The sequence below is a fragment of the Somniosus microcephalus genome, chromosome 1 (genome assembly GCF_052327205.1).
Source record: "Somniosus microcephalus isolate GS21.2 chromosome 1, FLI_Smic_1.0, whole genome shotgun sequence".
In the NCBI taxonomy this organism is placed as follows: domain Eukaryota; kingdom Metazoa; phylum Chordata; class Chondrichthyes; order Squaliformes; family Somniosidae; genus Somniosus; species Somniosus microcephalus.
The window spans coordinates 261,054,547-261,071,205 of NC_140987.1; the positions used below are offsets into that span (position 1 = coordinate 261,054,547).

Below are 16,659 nucleotides of genomic sequence, written 5' to 3' on the forward strand. Positions count from 1 at the left end.
GCTGCACAATCCGATTGAAATAATCGCAGTATTCTTCTGCGGCGTTGTGATCAGCTGATTTCTTCTCCCCGCAAACATCGAGTCGTCGTATCCCATGCCGTGCCTTGAAGCACGATAGCCATCCATCAGAGAAAGCGCACTTGTCAGTGAGCTCCATCTTTGCATAAAAATCCTTCGCTTTTGATATTAGCATGGGTCCGGAAATCGGAAAACCCTCTGAACGCTTCAGAGCAAACCACTCATAAAGCACGGTATCCAGCTCTTCAAGCTTAGGCTTACGAAGCGTGCGCCGTTTCTCTACACTCTTAGATGTCGCCGAGCTTGCATAAAACTTGAGCAGCTTATCCTTCTGCGCTTTGATGTCGTACATTGTTGACGAACCGATTTTGAATTCTTTCATAATGTGCATACGCTTCGCTCCCATTTCTAGTCGTTTGCATATATCAATTTTCTGCTTTAAAGTTAACACCACTCTCTTCCTTTTGGTTGGATCAACTTTTGGGATTTCCATAATGCAGTCCAATGAGTTGCAGCAGCGTGGGAGACACACAGTACTGTACTGGAACCCCAAAAAATGGCAGATCAGAAGAGGCTACCAGCAGCGTGGGAGGGTGAGACTCCTGATGCAGGGTTTCTGAGGTGTTCCGAGTTCCGCTGGCGCCAAGAGGCCGAGTAGTGGCAGTTTGTAGAACTTACCCCCACTGACGAACTCGGCAACCGTTGGAGACTCGGACTCGGAACCGGCAACATTGCCGGTTACTCGGGCGCTGTTTTCGGGGGGGGTGAATTCTGCCAGTAGAGCGAGGTTTCCAGACATACAACCTCCGGTTAAACCAAAGTTTCCTGTATTCCATTCCATCTTCCAGTTGCGAGTAAGAACATGCATTCTAACTTTTATTTCTTTCTCATCAGGCCTCTCAGAGGATAAAATCGTCAGCAAAATATACTGCAGGAACACACACTCTGCCATTTAACCCTGCTACATATGGTGAGGTAAGGAATGTTAAGATGAAGGAGATCAGATGGTCTAGAAGTTTGTTTGATACTTAAAATTGGTTTTGAGAGCATTCAGATTGCTTGCAGTATTATCACCTAGTCTGGGCATGCAAAATAAAAATAATTAAAGTAGAGGCTGAATTAAATTGAGTAAGAAAGAGGAAAGATTGAATTGAAGAAATAACTGGTATAGGGATAATACTGGGCGCTTACCACTGTTGAGAGTTTCCAGGTTAAAATTCTATTGCATACAGGTAAGGTTTTCACAACATGTGCAACATGGAACAGAATCATCCATTCATTAGCTGATTCAATTCAGACAATTACGTGTGATGCGAGAATACTGTTCTTTCTTGTGCGATGGGAGTTGTGCTGCTGTTAATGTCAGAGTTTAAGCTGAGCATTTTAATATTTATAATGGGACAAGTTTACTCAAATTGGACATAGCATGAGGAACATTTTCATACACTGGAGCGTAGAAGATTTTATACCATCAAGCTGAAAATTGATTTAATCATTTATTACAAATGTAAGTGCACCTAATGTCAGTGTTTTTTTACGATTAGGGAAGGTTTCAGAAAAGACTGTTTCATTTTGAAAGATAGTTTTATTGACTTTGTTTTTAAAAATTATATTAATTACTTGGAAAGTAATATTTGGTCATATTAATCTTCTGGTTGGAAAATATTTTCTAAAATGACTTCTCTTTCTCCCTCTTCCCCACCCTCCCCAATTGCATTTCTCTCCAAATTAAACTGTAGTTATTTTCTGTCCACCCTGTTTATGCAGAATTCTCCTTTATCTAAGCGGTCAAAAATTTTGGCAGATGTTAACCCAGTTATTTCAGTCAGCTTTGTTCAATAGCTTCTAAAGATAGTGTTTTTCAAAAATATAATGAAAACCTTCTCTGAGATTACATCATGCTGGTAGTTTGGTGTGGAGCTTTCTGCATCACACCGATGTAATCATGCAGTGCAAATGTGGAGCCATGGCCTGACTTGACCTGATTCCTGAGACGTCTTGCAAGGGGTTAGTCTCACACCACTTTGGTTTGACAGTGTGCTGTCAAATCTGGTTTGCAAAGACGTCAGGGATTCCATTGGACCCCCTAGGCACTTTTTAAACCTACTTTACCTCCAGTTTAAATGTTTAGAGAGCAGGGATTCTCCTGTCCCCATCTTCTAAACATTCAAATTTCTAATCGCAAGAAAAGCTTTGCCTGTGTGTGTGTCCAAGCACGTACAGACCAATCCTAAATGGGACAGTTAAAGTGCCAAGCTGTGTAAACAGAGTTTTGCCTGTCTGAAACACCAACTCCCACTATGCTGATATTTTAACCTCCCCTAATTTGTCAAAACTACTGCAAAATTAGGTGCACTGTTTTTATTCGTTCTGGAATGTGGGCGTCGCTGGCAAGACCAACATTTATTCACAGAATCACAGAAACCCCACAGTGCAGATAGAGGCCATTTCGGCCCATCGAGCCTGCACCGACACATATCCCACCCGATCCCCGTAACCCCTACCCCAACACATATCCCACCCTATCCCCGTAACCCCACGTATTTAATTCCCCTAACACTAAGGGTCGATTTATCATAGCCAATCAACCTAACCCGCACATCTTTGGACTGTGGGAGGAAACCGGAGCACCCGGAGGAAACCCACGCAAACACGGGGAGAATGTGCAAACTCCACACAGACAGTCACCCGAGGCCGGATTCGAACCCGGGTCCCTGGCGCTGTGAGGCAACAGTGCTAACCACTATGTTATTGCCCATTCCTATTTGCCCTTGCGAAAGTGGTGGTGAGCCGCCACCTTGAACCGCTGCAGTCCGTGTGGTGAAGGTACTCCCACAGTGCTGTTAGGTAGGAAGTTCCAGGATTTTGACCCAGCAGCACTGAAGGAACGCTGATGTATTTCCAAGTCAGGATGGTGTGTGACTTGGAGGCGAATTTGCAGGTGATGGTGTTCCCATGTGCCTACTGTCCTTGTCCTTCTAGGTGGTAGAGGTCGTGGGTTAGGGAGGTGCTGCTGAAGAAGCCTTGGTGAGTTGCTGCAATGCATCTTGTCGATGGTCCATGGTGCACTGGTGGTAGAGGGAGTGAATGTTTAAGGTGGTGGATGGGGTGCCATTCAAGCGGGCTGCTTTGTCCTGGATGAGGTCTGTCACTGCAGAATACAAAGCCTCTGACCTGCTCTTGTTGCCACAGTATTTATGTGGCTGGTCCAGTTAAGTTTCTGGTCAATGGTGACCCCCCCAGGATGTTGATGGTGGGGGATTTGACAATGGTAATGGTGTTGAATGTCAAGGGGAGGCGGTTAGACTCTCGCTTGTTGGTGATAGTCATTGCCTGGCACTTGTGTGGTGTGAATGTTACCTGCCATTTATCAGCCCAAGCCTGAACGTCGTCCAGGTCTTGCTGCATGCAGGCATGGACTGCTTCATTATCTGAGGAGTTGCGAATGGAACTGAACACTGCAATCATCAGCGAACATCCCCACTTTTGATCTTATGATGGAGGGAAGGTCATTGATGAAGCAGCTGAAGATGGTTGGGCCTAGGACACTGACCTGAGGAGCTCCTGCAGCGATGTCCTGGGGCTGAGATGGTTGACCTCCAACCACCACAACCATCTTCATTTGTGCTAGGTATGACTCCAGCCAGTGGAGAGTTTCCCCCCTGATTCCCATTGACTTCAATTTTACTAGGGCTCCTTGATGCCACACTCAGTCAAATGCTGCCTCGATGTCAGGAGCAGTCATTCTCACCTCGCCTCTGGAATTCAGCTCTTTTGTCCATGTTTGGACCAAGGCTGTAATGAGATCTGGAGCTGAGTGGTCCTGGCGGAACCCAAACTGAGCATCAGTGAGCAGGTTATTGGTGAGTAAATGCCACTTGATAGCACTGTCGACGACACCTTCCATCACTTTGCTGATGATTGAGAGTAGACTGATGGGGCGGTAATTGGCTGGATTGGATTTGTCCTGCTTTTTGTGGACAGGACATACCTGGGCAGTTTTCCATATTGTTGGGTAGATGCCAGTGTTGTAGCTGTACTGGAACAGCTTGGCTAGCGGTGCGACTAGTTCTGGAGCACAAGTCTTCTGCACGATAGCCAGGATGTTGTCGGGCCCATATCCTTTGCTATATCCAGTGCACTCAGCCGTTTCTTGATATCACGTGGAGTGAATCGAATTGGCTGAAGACTGTGATCTTGGGGACCTCAGGAGGAGGCCGATATGGATTACCAACTCGGCATTTCTGACTGAAGATGGTTGCAAATGCTTCAGCCTTGTCTTTTGCACTCACGTGCTGGGCTCCGCCATCGGTGTGGATGGGGATATTCATGGAGCCTCCTCCTCCCGTTAGTTGTTTAATGGTCCACCACCATTCAGGACTGGATGTGGCAGGATTGCAGACCTTTGATCTGATACGTTGATTGTGGGATCGCTTAGGTCTGTCTATAGCATGCTGCTTCCGTTGTTTATCATGCATGTAGTCCTGTGTTGCAGCATCCCCCAGGTTGACGCCTCATTTTTAGGAACGTGTGATGTTGATCCTGGCATGCTCTTCTACACTCCTCACTGAACCAGGATTGGTCTCCTGGCTTGATGGCAATGGTAGAGTGAGGGATATGCCGGGCCATGAGGTTACAGATTGTGGTGGAATACAATTCTGCTGCTGCTGATGGTCCGCGGCGCCTCATGGATGCCCAGCTTTGAGCTGTTCTGAATCTATCCCATTTAGCACGGTGGTAGTGCCACACAACACGATGGAGGGTGTCCTCAGTGTGAAGATGGAACTTCATCTCCACAAGGAGTGTGCTGTGGTCACTGCTACCAATGCTGTCATGGACAGATGCATCTGCGACAGGTAGATTGGTGAGGACGAAATCAAGTAGGAATTTCCCTCACATTGGTTCACTCACCACCTGCCGCAGGCCCAGTCTAGCATCTATGTCCTTCAGGACTCGACCAGCTCGGTCAGTAATGGTGCTACCGAGCCACTCTTGGTGATGGACATTGAAGTCCCTCCATCCAGAGTACATTCTGTGCCCTTGCTACTCTGTGCTTCTTCCAAGTGGTGTTCAACATGGAGGAGTACTGATTCATCAGCTGAGGGAGGGGGTAGGTGGTAATCAGCAAGAGGTTTCCTTGCCCATGTTGACCTGAAGCCATGAGACTTCATGGGGCCCGGTGTCAATGTTGAGAACTCCCAGTGCCACTCCCTCCCGTATAACACTTGTGCCATACCCAGGAATGGTGCTGGAGGATTCTGGGATTCTGTGAGTATGACTATGTCAGGCTGTTGTTTCACTAGGCTGTGGGACAGCTCCCCCAATTTTGGCACAAGTCCCTGCCGGGTGGTCCGTCCAGTTTTATTCTTCTTGTTTCTTGTAGCAGTTTGTTACAACTGAGTGGCTTGCTAGGCCATTTCAAAGGGCAGTTAAGAGTCAACCACATTGCTGTGGGTCTGGAGTCACATATAGGTTAGATCGGGTAAGGAGGCAGATTAGTGAACCAGATGGATTTTTGCGACAATTCGATAGTTTCATAATCTGTATCATTACTGATGCTAGCTTTTTATTCCAAATTTATTTAATTAACTGAATTTAAATTCCCCAGCTGCCATGATGGGATTTGAAACAACGTCTCCAGATCATTAGTCCAGCCCTCTGGATTACTAGTCCAGTAACATATCCACTCTGCTACTGTTCCCACTTTTTTTACATTCGTTTATGGGATCAGGACATCGCTGGCAAGGCCAGCATTTATTGCCCATCCCTAGTTGCCCTTGAGAAGGTGGTGGTGAGCCGCCTTCTTGAACCGCTGCAGTCCGTGTGGTGAAGGTACTCCCACAGTGCTGTTAGGGAGGGAGTTCCAGGATTTTGACCCAGCGACTATGAAGGATTGGCGACATATTTCTAAGTCAAGATAGTGTGTGACTTGGAGGTGGTGGTGTTCCCATGCACCTGCTGCCCTTGTCCTTCTAGGTGGAAGAGGTTGCGGGTTTGGGAAGTGCTGCCGAAGAAACTTTGGCGAGTTGCTGCAGTGCATCTTGTAGATGGTACACACTGCAGCCACAGTACGCCGGTAGTGGAGGGAGTGAATGTTTAAAGTGGTGGGTGGGGTGCCAACAAGCGGGCTGCTTTGTCCTGGATGGTGTCGAGCTTCTTGAGTGTTGTTGGAGCTGCACTTATCCAGGCAAGTGGAGAGTATTCCATCACACTCCTTACTTGTGCCTTGTAGATGGTGGAAAGGCTTTGGGGAGTCAGGAGGTGAGACACTCACTGCAGAATACCCAGCCTCTGACCTGCTGTTGTTGCCACAGTATTTAGGTGGCTGCTCCAGTTAAGTTTCTGGTTGATGGTGACCCCCAGGATGTTGATAGTGGGGGATTTGGCGATGGTAATGCCACTGAATGTCATGGGGAGGTGGTTAGACTCTCGCTAGTTGGAGATGGTCATTGCCTGGCACTTCTGTGGCATGAATGTTACCTGCCACTTATCAGCCCAAGCCTGAACGTCATCCAGGTCTTGTTGCATGCGGGCATGGACTGCTTCATTATCTGTGGAGTTGCGAATGGTGCTGAACACTGTGCAGTCATCAGCGAACATCCCCATTTCTGACCTTATGTTGGCGGGAAGATCATTGATGAAGCAGCTGAAGATGGTTGGGCCTAGGACACTGCCCTGAGGAACTCCTGCAGCGATGTCCTGGGGCTGTGATGATTGACCTTCAACCACTACAGCCATCTTCCTTTGTGCTAGGTATGACTCAAGTCAGTGGAGCGTTTTCCCCCTGATTCCCATTGACTTCAGTTTTACTAGGGCTCCTTGATGCCAGACTCGGTCAAATGCTACCTTGATGTCAAGGGCAGTCACTCTCACCTCACCTCTGAAATTCAGCTCCTTTGACCATGTTTGGACCAAGGCTGTAATGAGGTCGGGAGCCGAGTGGTGTTGGCAGAACCCAAACTGGGCTTCTGTGAGCAGGTTATTGGTGAGTAAGTGCCACTTGATAGCACTGTCGATGACACCTTTCATCACTTTGCTGATGATTGAGAGTAGACTGATGGGGTGGTAATTGGCTGGATTGGATTTGTCCTGCTTTTTGTGGACAGGACATACCTGGGCAGTTTTCCACATTGTCGGATAGATGCCAGTGTTGTAGCTGTACTGGAACAGCTTAGCTAGAGGCGTGGCTAGTTCTGGAGCACAGGTCTTCAGCAAGATAGCCGGGATGTTGTCGGGGCCCATAGCCTTTGCTGTATCCAGTGCGCTCAGTCGTTTCTTGATATCACGTGGAGTGAATCGAATTGGCTGAAGAATGGCTTCTGTGATGGTGGGGACCTCGGGAATAGGCCGATATGGATCATCCACTCGGCACTTCTGGCTGAAGTTGGTTGCAAACGCTTCAGCCTTGTCTTTTGCACTCGTGCTGGGCTCCACCATCATTGAGGATGGGGATATTCTTGGAGCCTCCTCCTCCCGTTAGTTGTTTAATGGTCCACCACCATTCACAACTGGATGTGGCAGGACTGCAGAGCTTTGATGTGATCCGTTGATTGTGGGATCGCTTAGCCCTGTCTATAGCATGGTGCTTCTGCTTTTTAGCATGCATGTAGTCCTGTGTTGCAGCTTCCCCAGGTCGGCACCTTATTTTTAGGTACGCCTGGTGCTGCCCCTGGCATGCTCTTCTACACTCGTTGTAGAATCAGGGTTGGTCCCCTGTCTTGGTGGTAATGGTAGAGTGAGGGATAAGCTGGGCTATGAGGTTACAGATTGTGGTGGAATACAATTCTGTTGCTGCTGATGGCCCACAGCGCCTCATGGATGCCCAGCTTTGAGCTGCTAGATCTGTCCTGAATCTATCCCATTTAGCACGGTGGTAGTGCCACACAACACGATAGAGAGTGTTCTCAGTGTGAAGACGGGACTTCGTCTCCACAGTGACTGAGCGGTGGTCACTGCTACCAATGCCGTCATGGACGGATGCATCTGCGACAGGTAGATTGGTGAGGACGAGGTCAGGTAGGTTTTTCCCTCATGTTGGTTCACTCACCACCTGTCACAGGCCCAGACTGGCAGTTATGTCCTTCAGGACTCGGCCAGCTCGGTCAGTAGTGGTGCTACTGAGCCACTCTTGGTGATGGACATTGAAGTCCCCCACCCAGAGTACATTCTGTGCCCTTGCTATTCTCGGTGCTTCTTCCAAGTGGTGTTCAACATGGAGGAGCTAACAAAAGCACTCTCGTCTCGTGAGTCAGAAGGCTGTGGGTTCAAGTCAGACTCCAGAGACTTGAGCACAAAAATCTAGGCCAGCACTCCAGTGCAGTACTGAGGGAGTACTTCACTGCCGGAGGTGCCATTTTTCGGATGAGACGTTAAACTAGTGCCTGAGACGTTAAACCAATGCCCTGTCTGCTCTCAAGGTGGACATAAAAGATCCCATGGCGCTATTTTGAAGAAGAACAGGTGAGTTATTCCCGGTGTCCTTGCCAATATTTATCCCTCAATCAACATCCCTAAAAAACAGATTATCTGGTCATTATCACATTGCTGTTTGTGGGAGCTTGCTGTGTGCAAATTGGCTGCTGCGTTTTCTACACTACAACAGTGACTACATTTCAAAAGTACTTAATTGGGTGTAAAGTGCTTTGGGGATTCCTGAGGTCGTGAAAGGTGCTATATAAATGCAAGCCTTTTTTATTAACTATTTTACACCTCAAAAGTGCACCTATCATAGAGGTGGGAGTTGCAACTTTTCGTTTTAATTTTCTCTCTGCTCATGGTCTCCCGAAGTTGGCAAATCAAACTGAGATATAGATGCATAGGCATCAGCTCTCCTGGTACCTTGTTCAAATGGAAGGCTAGACAGACTTCTGACAAAAGGTCATCGACCTGAAACGTTAACTCTGTTTCCCTCTCCACAGATGCTGCCTGACCTGCTGAGTATTTCCAGCATTTTCTGTTTATACTTCAGATTTCTAGCATCCGCAGTATTTAGCTTGTGCTGAAGATCAATTTGACTGTGGTCACCACAATTAACCTTATTCTTAACTTAACTCGTATGTTTTTTGAGCAATGGTTACTAGATAGAGATTGAAAAATATCTTTTGGAACCTGTACATTTTGATAACTGTCAAAAATGATTTCATCTCCTAATCCTTTAATACAACCATGCAATTGCACTGGCAGCTTGCAATATGTTCATCAGGAGTGCATGAAGAAATCGTTGCAATCCAAATAAATTCAGGTGCTAATTTGACTGTTATAATCACCTGTGAATTGTGTGAGATGAAGTTGCAGCTGGGCTTTGAAGATTTTGATATTCACCAGCACCGCAGCAGTCTAATTGAATTTGTGACATCTACTGAATTGGTTTGTTTAAATAAACTATTTTTGGTCACTATGTGACACTGTACTTCAGTTCTGAATCCTCTCCCTATTTAGTAGAACAGTACTTGGAAATATTTGCCGACACAAGAGTATAGTGCCAACACCAAACTAGTGATATGTCCTCAAAGCTGTGCACTGGAGTAAGCTAACTGTTTGTTACCTGCAACAATGGAGAATTTTATGGTGGATTGAATCCAGAGCCGTGGATTTGATGACTCGTAACAGTTTGCCCTTCCCACAGAGTTAAAAAGAACATAATTCTTTTGGTTTTAATAAGAGAAATAATAAATTAACAATTTGGTTGTGTCTGTAGATTATCCTGTATCTGCGAATGTGCCTGGCACACAGCGCAGGGATGGTACCCACATCTCAGAGTTTTGTGGACATGCAGGATCAAGCTCCAGCCATTGGCCGTTACATCAGAAGTTTGGCTTCTGACACTTTCATTTCACCATCACCCTCAAAGAATGGAGAAACTAATCCCGTGCAAGTGTACATTGATCTTCTCGAGCGGCTGCTATCAGCCATAGGAGGTAAGACCAATCAAAATATAGGTAGAACATAACCATCTAATTGTGAACTTAATGTATTGCTGGTGTTTGAAGCATACACCAGAACATGGGAAGTCACTGCCTTGGGCCATTGGCACCTGCGTACAATTCCTTTTGGTTCTTCTGTGCTCCCAGCAACTAACAGAATCCCAATTGTCATTGACCTGTTTCTTCATTACTATTGTCAATGGGTGCAGCTTGTTCTGTGTCCTGATACACACAAAATTAAAAAAATACATGTTTTAATATACATTGGCTTACTGAAATGTACCATGTGCTGCCAAGTTATTCTTGTCTTGGGCAGCAGGCTGAATATACATTCTATAAACCAACAGACAATTTAACAAGGAACAGGTAAATGAATGGTACCTAGGTTTGTTGCCATTTTGTAATAGTCAAACACAGGCAATGCCCATGGAACCAGCCAGGAATCCTTGTAGTTTAAAAGTTTCAGAATAAGGAAGGCTTGATGCATACATGTGGGAGAAGAGAATAGAGGGATAGGGTGGTAGGAGGTAACTAGAGTGGGAGGAAGCTTGTGGGGAGTATAAACACTAGCATAGATCAATTGGGCTGAATGGTCTATTTCTGTCCTTAAGATTCTATACAATATACTGTTATAGATTGTAACAGAGTTTTATTAGCATTTCTATTGAAGCATTGATATACCTGGCCTCATTCAGATGGGTGCAAGCCTTGATTCAGAAAGAAAATATAAGAATGCATTCCAAAAGTTCACTTCATACAGCGTACCAGGAATAGATAATTTGATGAAAATTCCAAAACCATTTCAGGTAACCAACTTGGCAAGTGCTGAGGCTTGTGCCACATATTGATTATTGGATCGTGCATATTGGTTCCCCATTGTGTATCTATCTATCTATCTATCTATCTATCTATCTATCTATATATATAAAGCGGCTCTTCTGTCTGTCCGGATGTCTGTCTGTCTGTGTTCTATACGTTTGAAAGTTATAGAGCGTACCGACGCGCGCGTCACCTCAAAAGAAAGCTTGCGATTCTGGACCGGTCATAGGCGTATTTACCTTTCGGCCGGACAAAAATCGCGCCCGCGGTATCCGAAAAACGTTCAGCGTTCCGCTCATTAGCATCTCATTAGCGACCGTGTGACGTCGAGGTCGACCAATCGGACGGCGGGTTCCTGGCGCGTGCCATCCGACAGTTGAGTGTCGAGTGACTCGACGATTGACCAATCCTACGCTTCGGTGACCTGACCGGTCGACCAATCGGTGCGTGTGTGGGCGGGCCTTATCCTCCTGAACCGAGGTGAGTGGCTGCCATCTTGCTTCCATTCTTTTTCCTGCTTTCTGCGTCTTTCTTTTCAAATATACATTTCCAGCAAAATAAAATTGAATTTATTAAATTGTTTTAAAAAAAACTTCATTCATTTGTAAATGTTTTTTCTAAACTGAACATTCTTTTTCCTACCTTTTCCCGTTTTTTTATTAGGCCTGAAAGCCTGGGACTTTCTTGCCCAGCCAGGCCCGAGCTAGGGCTTCTGCTAAGCTCCTCACCCGCGCACCCCCCCCCCCCCCCCCCCCCCCGGTCACGTTACCCGGGGCAACGGCGTCAGCCACGAGGGTCAGGGTGCGCGCGCAGCAGGAGCAGGTGAGACGCGGCGTCGGATCTCGGCCTTGGTGAGCGGGAAGGGTTACCCCGGCAACCGGCAAACTTCAAGCCGGCTCGGGGGGGGGGCTCGGAGTGCGGGAGGGCGGGGCTCTCAGCCGCAATCGGCGATCTGGAGGGCGGGGCTCGGGAGGGCGGGGCTCCGGAGAGTGGGACGCCGCTGCTCGGGGGGGCGGGGCTCGGGACATCGGGGGGCGGGATCTCGGCCTTGGTGAGCGGGAAGGGTTACCCCGGCAAACTTCAAGCCGGCTCGGCCGGGGCTCGGAGTGCGGGAGGGCGGGGCTCTCAGCTGCAATCGGCGATCTGGAGGGCGGGGCTCCGGAGAGCGGGAGGGCGGGGCTCCGGAGAGTGGGACGCCGCTGCTCGGGAGGGCGGGGGGCGGGGCTCGGGACATCGGGGGGCAGGAGGCGGGACATCGGGGGGGCGGGACATCGGGGGGCGGGACATCGGGAGATCGCGGGGCGGGAGATCGCGGGCCCGGACTACAGATCGGGGGGGGCGGGGCTCGGGAGATCGGGGGGGGCCACCCTCGGGGGGCGGGGCTCCGGAGATCGGGGGCGGGGCTCCGGGGGGGCAGGGCTCGGGAGATCGGGGGGGGGGGCCGTGCTCCTGAGATAGGCTGGGGGGGGCGGGGCTCGGGAGATCAGGGGGGGCGGGGATCGGGGGGGGCGGGGCTCGGGATATCGGGCGGGGGGGGCGGGGCTCGGGTGATTGGGGGGGGCGGGGCTCAGGGACTCGCTTCTTTCCCTCCCCCCCCCCTCTTCCCCCCACTCCCCTTCCTCCACTCCCAATCTCTCTCTCACTCCCAATCTCTCTCTCTCACACTCCCAATCTCTCTCTCTCACACTCCCAATCTCTCTCTCTCACACTCCCAATCTCTCTCTCTCTCACTCCCAATCTCTCTCTCTCTCACTCCCAATCTCTCTCTCTCTCACTCCCAATCTCTCTCTCTCACACTCCCAATCTCTCTCTCTCACACTCCCAATCTCTCTCTCTCACACTCCCAATCTCTCTCTCTCACACTCCCAATCTCTCTCTCTCACACTCCCAATCTCTCTCTCTCACACTCCCAATCTCTCTCTCTCACACTCCCAATCTCTCTCTCTCACACTCCCAATCTCTCTCTCTCTCACACTCCCAATCTCTCTCTCTCTCACACTCCCAATCTCTCTCTCTCACACTCCCAATCTCTCTCTCACACTCCCAATCTCTCTCTCTCTCTCTCACACTCCCAATCTCTCTCTCTCTCACACTCCCAATCTCTCTCTCACACTCCCAATCTCTCTCTCACACTCCCAATCTCTCTCTCACACTCCCAATCTCTCTCTCACACTCCCAATCTCTCTCTCACACTCCCAATCTCTCTCTCTCACACTCCCAATCTCTCTCTCTCACACTCCCAATCTCTCTCTCTCACACTCCCAATCTCTCTCTCTCACACTCCCAATCTCTCTCTCTCACACTCCCAATCTCTCTCTCTCACACTCCCAATCTCTCTCTCTCACACTCCCAATCTCTCTCTCTCTCACTCCCAATCTCTCTCTCACACTCCCAATCTCTCTCTCTCACACTCCCAATCTCTCTCTCACACTCCCAATCTCTCTCTCTCTCACTCCCAATCTCTCTCTCACACTCCCAATCTCTCTCTCACACTCCCAATCTCTCTCTCTCTCACTCCCAATCTCTCTCACACTCCCAATCTCTCTCACACTCCCAATCTCTCTCTCTCTCACACTCCCAATCTCTCTCTCACTCCCAATCTCTCTCTCTCTCACACTCCCAATCTCTCTCACTCCCAATCTCTCTCACTCCCAATCTCTCACACTCCCAATCTCTCTCTCTCTCTCACACTCCCAATCTCTCTCTCTCTCACACTCCCAATCTCTCTCTCTCACACTCCCAATCTCTCTCTCTCTCTCTCACTCCCAATCTCTCTCACTCCCAATCTCTCTCTCTCACACTCCCAATCTCTCTCTCTCTCACACTCCCAATCTCTCTCTCTCTCACACTCCCAATCTCTCTCTCTCTCACTCCCAATCTCTCTCTCACTCCCAATCTCTCTCTCACACTCCCAATCTCTCTCTCTCTCACTCCCAATCTCTCTCTCTCTCTCTCTCTCTCTCTCACACTCCCAGTCTCTCTCTCTCTCACACTCCCAGTCTCTCTCTCTCTCACACTCCCAGTCTCTCTCTCTCTCACACTTCCAATCTCTCTCTCTCACACTCCCAATCTCTCTCTCACACATTCCCAGTCTCTCTCTCACACTCCCAGTCTCTCTCTCACACTCCCAGACTCTCTCTCACACTCCCAGACTCTCTCTCACACACTCCCAGTCTCTCTCTCACACACTCCCAGTCTCTCTCTCTCTCTCTCTCTCTCTCTCTCTCACACTCCAATCTCTCTCTCTCACACTCCAATCTCTCTCTCTCACACTCCCAATCTCTCTCTCTCTCTCACACTCCCAATCTCTCTCTCTCTCTCTCACACTCCCAATCTCTCTCTCACTCCCAATCTCTCTCTCTCTCACACTCCCAATCTCTCTCTGTCTCACTCCCAAACTCACTCACTCTCACAATCTCTCTCTCTCTCTCACGCTCCCAATCTCTCTCTCTCACTCCCAATCTCTCTCTCTCACACTCCCAATCTCTCTCACACTCCCAATCTCTCTCACACTCCCAATCTCTCTCACACTCCCAGTCTCTCTCTCTCTCACACTCCCAGTCTCTCTCACTCTCACACTCCCAATCTCTCTCTCTCACACTCCCAATCTCTCTCTCTCACACTCCCAATCTCTCTCATACTCCCAGTCTCTCTCTCTCACACTCCCAGTCTCTCTCTCTCTCGCTCCCAATCTCTCTCTCTCTCGCACGCTCCCAATCTCTCTCTCACGCTCCCAATCTCTCTCTCACGCTCCCAATCTCTCTCTCTCACGCTCCCAATCTCTCTCTCTCACGCTCCCAATCTCTCTCTCTCACGCTCCCAATCTCTCTCTCTCACGCTCCCAATCTCTCTCTCTCACGCTCCCAATCTCTCTCTCTCACGCTCCCAATCTCTCTCTCTCACGCTCCCAATCTCTCTCTCTCACGCTCCCAATCTCTCTCTCTCACGCTCCCAATCTCTCTCTCTCACGCTCCCAATCTCTCTCTCTCACGCTCCCAATCTCTCTCTCTCACGCTCCCAATCTCTCTCTGTCACGCTCCCAATCTCTCTCTCTCACGCTCCCAATCTCTCTCTCTCACGCTCCCAATCTCTCTCTCTCACGCTCCCAATCTCTCTCTCTCACGCTCCCAATCTCTCTCACGCTCCCAATCTCTCTCACGCTCCCAATCTCTCTCACGCTCCCAATCTCTCTCTCTCACGCTCCCAATCTCTCTCTCTCACGCTCCCAATCTCTCTCTCTCACGCTCCCAATCTCTCTCTCTCACGCTCCCAATCTCTCTCTCTCACGCTCCCAATCTCTCTCTCTCACGCTCCCAATCTCTCTCTCTCACGCTCCCAATCTCTCTCTCTCACGCTCCCAATCTCTCTCACGCTCCCAATCTCTCTCTCTCACGCTCCCAATCTCTCTCTCTCACGCTCCCAATCTCTCTCTCTCACGCTCCCAATCTCTCTCACGCTCCCAATCTCTCTCTCACGCTCCCAATCTCTCTCTCTCACGCTCCCAATCTCTCTGACGCTCCCAATCTCTCTCTCTCACGCTCCCAATCTCGCTCTCTCACGCTCCCAATCTCGCTCTCTCACGCTCCCAATCTCGCTCTCACACTCCCAATCTCCCTCTCTCTCACACTCCCAATCTCTCTCTCACACTCCCAATCTCTCTCTCTCACACTCCCAATCTCTCTCTCTCACACTCCCAATCTCTCTCTCTCACACTCCCAATCTCTCTCTCTCACACTCCCAATCTCTCTCTCTCTCACACTCCCAATCTCTCTCTCTCACACTCCCAATCTCTCTCTCACACTCCCAATCTCTCTCTCTCTCACTCCCAATCTCTCTCTCTCTCACGCTCCCAATCTCTCTCTCTCTCACACTCCCAGTCTCTCTCTCTCACACTCCCAATCTCTCTCTCTCTCTCTCACACTCCCAATCTCTCTCTCTCACACTCCCAATCTCTCTCTCTCTCACACTCCCAATCTCTCTCTCTCACACTCCCAATCTCTCTCTCTCACACTCCCAATCTCTCTCTCTCTCTCTCTCTCACACTCCAGTCTCTCTCTCGCACTCGCAATCTCTCTCTCACACTCCCAATCTCTCTCTCTCACACTCCCAATCTCTCTCTCACTCCCTGTCTCTCTCACACACTCCCAGTCTCTCTCTCTCACTCCCAGTCTCTCTCTCTCACTCCCAGTCTCTCTCTCTCACTCCAGTCTCTCTCTCTCACTCCCAGTCTCTCTCTCTCACTCCCAGTCTCTCTCTCTCACTCCCAGTCTCTCTCTCTCACTCCCAGTCTCTCTCTCTCACTCCCAGTCTCTCTCTCTCACTCCCAGTCTCTCTCTCTCACTCCCAGTCTCTCTCTCTCACTCCCAGTCTCTCTCTCTCACTCCCAGTCTCTCTCTCTCACTCCCAGTCTCTCTCTCTCACTCCCAGTCTCTCTCTCTCACTCCCAGTCTCTCTCTCTCACTCCCAGTCTCTCTCTCTCACTCCCAGTCTCTCTCTCTCACTCCCAGTCTCTCTCTCTCACTCCCAGTCTCTCTCTCTCACTCCCAGTCTCTCTCTCTCACTCCCAGTCTCTCTCTCTCACACTCCCAATCTCTCTCTCTCTCACTCCCAATCTCTCTCTCTCTCACACTCCCAATCTCTCTCTCTCTCTCTCTCACTCCCAATCTCTCTCTCTCTCTCTCTCCCAATCTCTCTCTCTCTCACACTCCCAATCTCTCTCTCTCACTCACTCCCAATCTCTCTCTCTCTCTCACTCCCAATCTCTCTCTCTCTCACACTCCCAGTCTCTCTCTCTCTCTCACATTCCAATCTCTCTCTCTCTCACATTCCCAATCTCTCTCTCTCTCACACTCCCAATCTCTCTCTCTCACACTCCCAATCTCTCGCTCTCTCTCACACT

At 49.3% G+C, this 16,659-nt stretch overlaps 1 protein-coding gene across 1 annotated transcript in view; it reads left to right on the forward strand.

Annotated features, from left to right (window-relative positions):
• Positions 1–16,659, forward strand: part of ecpas (Ecm29 proteasome adaptor and scaffold) — a 167,180-nt gene that overhangs the window by 75,527 nt on the left and 74,994 nt on the right. The window contains 2 exon segments of the mRNA XM_085992949.1: positions 913–993; positions 9,716–9,999. Coding sequence (XP_085849075.1) covers positions 913–993; positions 9,716–9,999 — 365 coding nt within the window.